Genomic DNA, 4,171 nt, shown 5'->3' on the forward strand with positions numbered 1-4,171 from the left:
AAGTTTAAAAAAATGAATGATAATAAACCTGTAACAGAGGTTTGTTTTCAGTGTTTGTATGTGTGTCTGTTATTCACTCAACTGTGTCTGAATCTTTATGATCTCATGGATTGTAGCCTGCCAAGGTCCTCTGTCCATGAAATTCCCCAGGAAAAATTACTGGAGTGGGTTGTCATTCCCTTCTCCAGGGGATCTTCCTGACCCAGGGATGGAACTGCGGTTTCCTGCACTGCAGGCAAATTCTTTATCATCTGAGCCACAAGGGAAGCCCCATTTTTTATGTTTAAGAACATTGAAAAATGAGGAATTTGTTCTGCATGGGAGAAATAATGAGAAGAGTGATGAAAACGGTGATATTCGCATTGACTTTTTCTATGGTTGAGAAGATGAAGAAAATTGCAGGAAACAAAAAGGGAAATAAATACACAGCATCTTTAAGACTATTTTCCATTAAAGAGCTAGTGGATCACCAGAGGTGGAGGTACTAATTAGAAAGGCAGATGGAACTTACATTTAAAGCCCTGTGTGACATGCTGAATTGTGTGCACATGTATATGTTTCTACCCTGACTTGATCCACAAAGTATTATATGTGTCTCCTAAGGGGCTCTGCTGGAATCACTACAAGAATAGATGTGAGAGGGGAACATGATCAGATTAGCATTCTGAAAGGTCTGGACAGCTGTGTAGAAGGTGTACTGGAATGAAAGATGAAAGGGAAAATTAAAAAGGGAGTGACCCCCGAGAGAGAACGGATTTCAGGAAGTCAGGTGAGAGTGGGTGGAGACTGAGAGGAAGCCAAATTGTGGAATAGGGAGGGCACTTAGCCCTCGCCTTTTGCCTCTGTCCCACTCCTTCCCCCGCCACACCACCTTTCCATGTCTTCTTCCTTCACCATTCTATTCCCCCAGCTTCCTTCCTTATGATAAATTTTCTCCTTTGAATTCTTCATTTATTTCACTTTCTTTTACTTCAACATTTTTTTCTTCTACCCTTGGATCAATACCACCTTCTGAACTTGCCGTCATTTCAGAAGAACTCTAAGTCCCCTTCAAACAATGTATTTATGTATTTCTTCACTAATGAAATACTTACTCCATGCCATTTTCCCACATATAATCTGAGGAGCCTTATTTAGTAAGGGTTACCTACCCTGGAGGTTGGAAAGAAATGGAATGTTCCAGATGTGCAGCTGTATTCAGAGACTCCCTCACATGTCCTGAACCCCAATAACTTTTAACACACCTAGCAGTTAACCCCAGTTAACACCACCTAAATTGGAATATTTAGGACATTCTCTGCTTTGAGGATTAGCCCCATAAACAGCAAAAAAAAAAAAAATCCTTAAACAGTTCAGCTAAAACTGGATCTCTCTCTCCCAGTGGCACACTGGTAAATAATCTGCCCTCCAATGCAGGAGTCACAAGAGACCCCTGGGTTGGGAAGATCCCATCCCATGAAGTAGGAAATGGCAACCCACTCTAGTTTTCTTGTCTGGAAAATCTCATGGACAGAGGAGCCTGGGGGGCTACAGCCCATGGAATTACAAAGAGCTGGACATGACTGAAGTGACATAGCACGCGCACTCACACATGCAGGTTTTAATTACTGACCATAAGCAAAGATGGGTAGTGAAGGGCACAAATAAATTGGGAAATCAAGGCCTATGTGTCTAGCACATTATGACGAAATTCAGAAGGGAAATCAGGCACATGAGAACTTCATGAACATTCTGTTGCTTTCACTGTTGCATGAAAAAAGATGGATATAATATTCACACTTTCTAATAACTCTAATTGAAAATAACCTGTAAGTTATGTAAAACATAATAGGTTTTTAAAATAAATTAATATTTAAAAAGGAAAAACGATTGGTGTAAAAATGTAGCAGAGACTGGAGTAGAGTAGAAGACTACACAGAGGAGAGTGATTAATATTTATTATTCTAAATACTATCCTGGGAAGTCTATGTGTCATTTTATTTAATCCCTTAGCCAATTTCTATAAAGAAAACATATTTCTCTTAGATGCAGAAACTGAGACTCACATTAAATAGCTTACTCAAGGCCAAATCTCAAAGAAATTGAAGTTCTCAAATTCGATTCTGTTTGGTTTCACTCTAAGTATCTTCCCAGCTAGATTACACTGAATCTTGGAAAGGCAGGTGGCATGTGTCTGGACGGCTTTAAGATATCTCACGTATGTTTTTCCCAGCACCAACTAGTAAACTTTCCAGAGACAAGGTCATTCAGTCAGCACTTGGTATTGTAATCTGTACATAAGAATGCCCATTATATTGACTTGGACAACTGAATTGAGCCCTTGAGCACTAAGAGGGCAAGCAACAACTTCATGCCTATCTCTGGTGTGTTTTCTTTAGGAGTATGGAGAAGACATCATGGATTCAGGGAACCTCACGTGGGTATCAGAATTTGTCTTCCTAGGGTTCTCACAGAACCAGAAGCTCCAGCTTTTCTTGTTTTTGGTGTTCCTGTTTGTCTACACAATCACTGTCATGGGAAACCTCCTCATCATGGTGACAGTGACCTCTGATTCCAGGCTCCACACACCCATGTATTTCCTGCTGAGAAACCTGGCAGTCATAGATGTCTGCTTCTCCTCAGTCACTGCCCCAAAGATGCTGGTGGACTTCCTCGCTGAGAAGAAGACCATCTCCTACGAGGGCTGCATGACTCAGATCTTCTTCTTCCACTTTCTGGGAGGTGGGACTCTCCTCTTCCTCTCAGTGATGGCCTATGACCGCTACATAGCCATCTCCCGGCCTCTCCACTACATCACCATCATGAACACTCGAGTGTGTGTGGGGCTGGTGGCGGCTGCCTGGGTAGGGGGCTTTGTCCACTCCATTGTCCAGCTGGTTCTGATGCTCCCATTGCCTTTCTGCGGACCCAACATCCTAGATAACTTCTACTGTGACATTCCACAAGTGCTGAGGCTTGCCTGCATGGACACCTCCCTCCTGGAGTTCCTTATGATCTCCAACAGTGGGATGCTGGTCCTCATCTGGTTCCTCCTCCTTCTGATCTCTTACACAGTCATTCTGGTGATGCTGAGGTCGCACTCTGGGCAGGCGAGGAGGAAGGCAGCTTCCACCTGCACCATCCACATCATTGTCGTGTCTATGGTCTTCATTCCCTGTATCTATATCTATGCCCGGCCCTTCACCTCTTTCCCCATGGACAAAGCTGTGTCCATCAGCCAAACAGTTATCACCCCCATGCTCAACCCAATGATCTACACCCTGAGGAACCAGGAGATGCAGGCAGCAGTGAAGAGACTGGGCAAGCGCCTAGTGATTTCCAGCAGGGAGTGAACTTAAAATAGGTTGATTTTAAATGACAAATCTTCTCAGTGAACCTTTGTTTTCCATGTGAGATGTGGAAAATATGGAGTGCGACAGTTGAAATTAAACTGATATTTCTACAGACATTTTCCTGTGTCAGCTCTTTTGTTAGTTACTTTCAGACTTCTCTCTCATTCTTACAAAACTGACAGAAGGTATGGTAGTATTATAGAGTTTTACAAACGAGAAAACTCAGAGAGAAAAGACTTGCTCAGTGATGAACAGCAAGTGAGGGGCAGAGCTTGGCCAGGAGATGGCTCCTCTGACTCCAGGTTTTGAGGCAGGAGATATGGGTGGGATTTGAAACTCAGAGTATCTCGCCATCACAAGGGAAAACTTAGAGAGTTCCTCCTCTATGGGTGAATATCTCTGCTGAATGGTCAACACTTCCATGTCAAATCTGGAACAATTACATTTGTTCTCCTCCCTGCTCTTTGCCTGTTTCCCTACTGTGGTATTTCAGAAGTGATATCATTTGCTAAGCTTCTAAATATGTTTCATCCTCAAAGTACATATTTATCCGCACTTTGGATTGGGTCTTTCTTGACCAAATACTTCTTGGATATTCTGCAGGATATTCTACTTTAGTGACCAAATCTTTATATACTTTGGATGATATGGCTATGAGGACAATGTTGTGGGTGGTTGGGGAACCCAGGCTAGAGAGGGCAGGGACCTTGTCCTGCTTCCTGAGGGAGTCCAGTAGTTTCTCCCCAAGGATATACTCTTGTCTCCTAGGGTCACTCTCCTTGTTGTATGGGTGATGTGCGGGCACTGGCTGGGAAACTGATCCTGCAGGTAAAGGATCT

At 43.1% G+C, this 4,171-nt stretch overlaps 1 protein-coding gene across 1 annotated transcript; it reads left to right on the forward strand.

The window, feature by feature from the left end:
* The first annotated feature begins 2,396 nt into the window (after positions 1–2,396).
* On the forward strand, positions 2,397–3,332 carry LOC101122800 (olfactory receptor 4D1-like). The gene has a single exon (XM_004012395.5). It carries the CDS (start codon positions 2,397–2,399, stop codon positions 3,330–3,332), a length of 936 nt encoding a protein of 311 aa, XP_004012444.2.
* The last annotated feature ends 839 nt before the right edge of the window (positions 3,333–4,171 follow it).

The sequence above is a fragment of the Ovis aries genome, chromosome 11, assembly GCF_016772045.2.
Source record: "Ovis aries strain OAR_USU_Benz2616 breed Rambouillet chromosome 11, ARS-UI_Ramb_v3.0, whole genome shotgun sequence".
NCBI classification, from domain to species: Eukaryota; Metazoa; Chordata; class Mammalia; order Artiodactyla; family Bovidae; genus Ovis; species Ovis aries.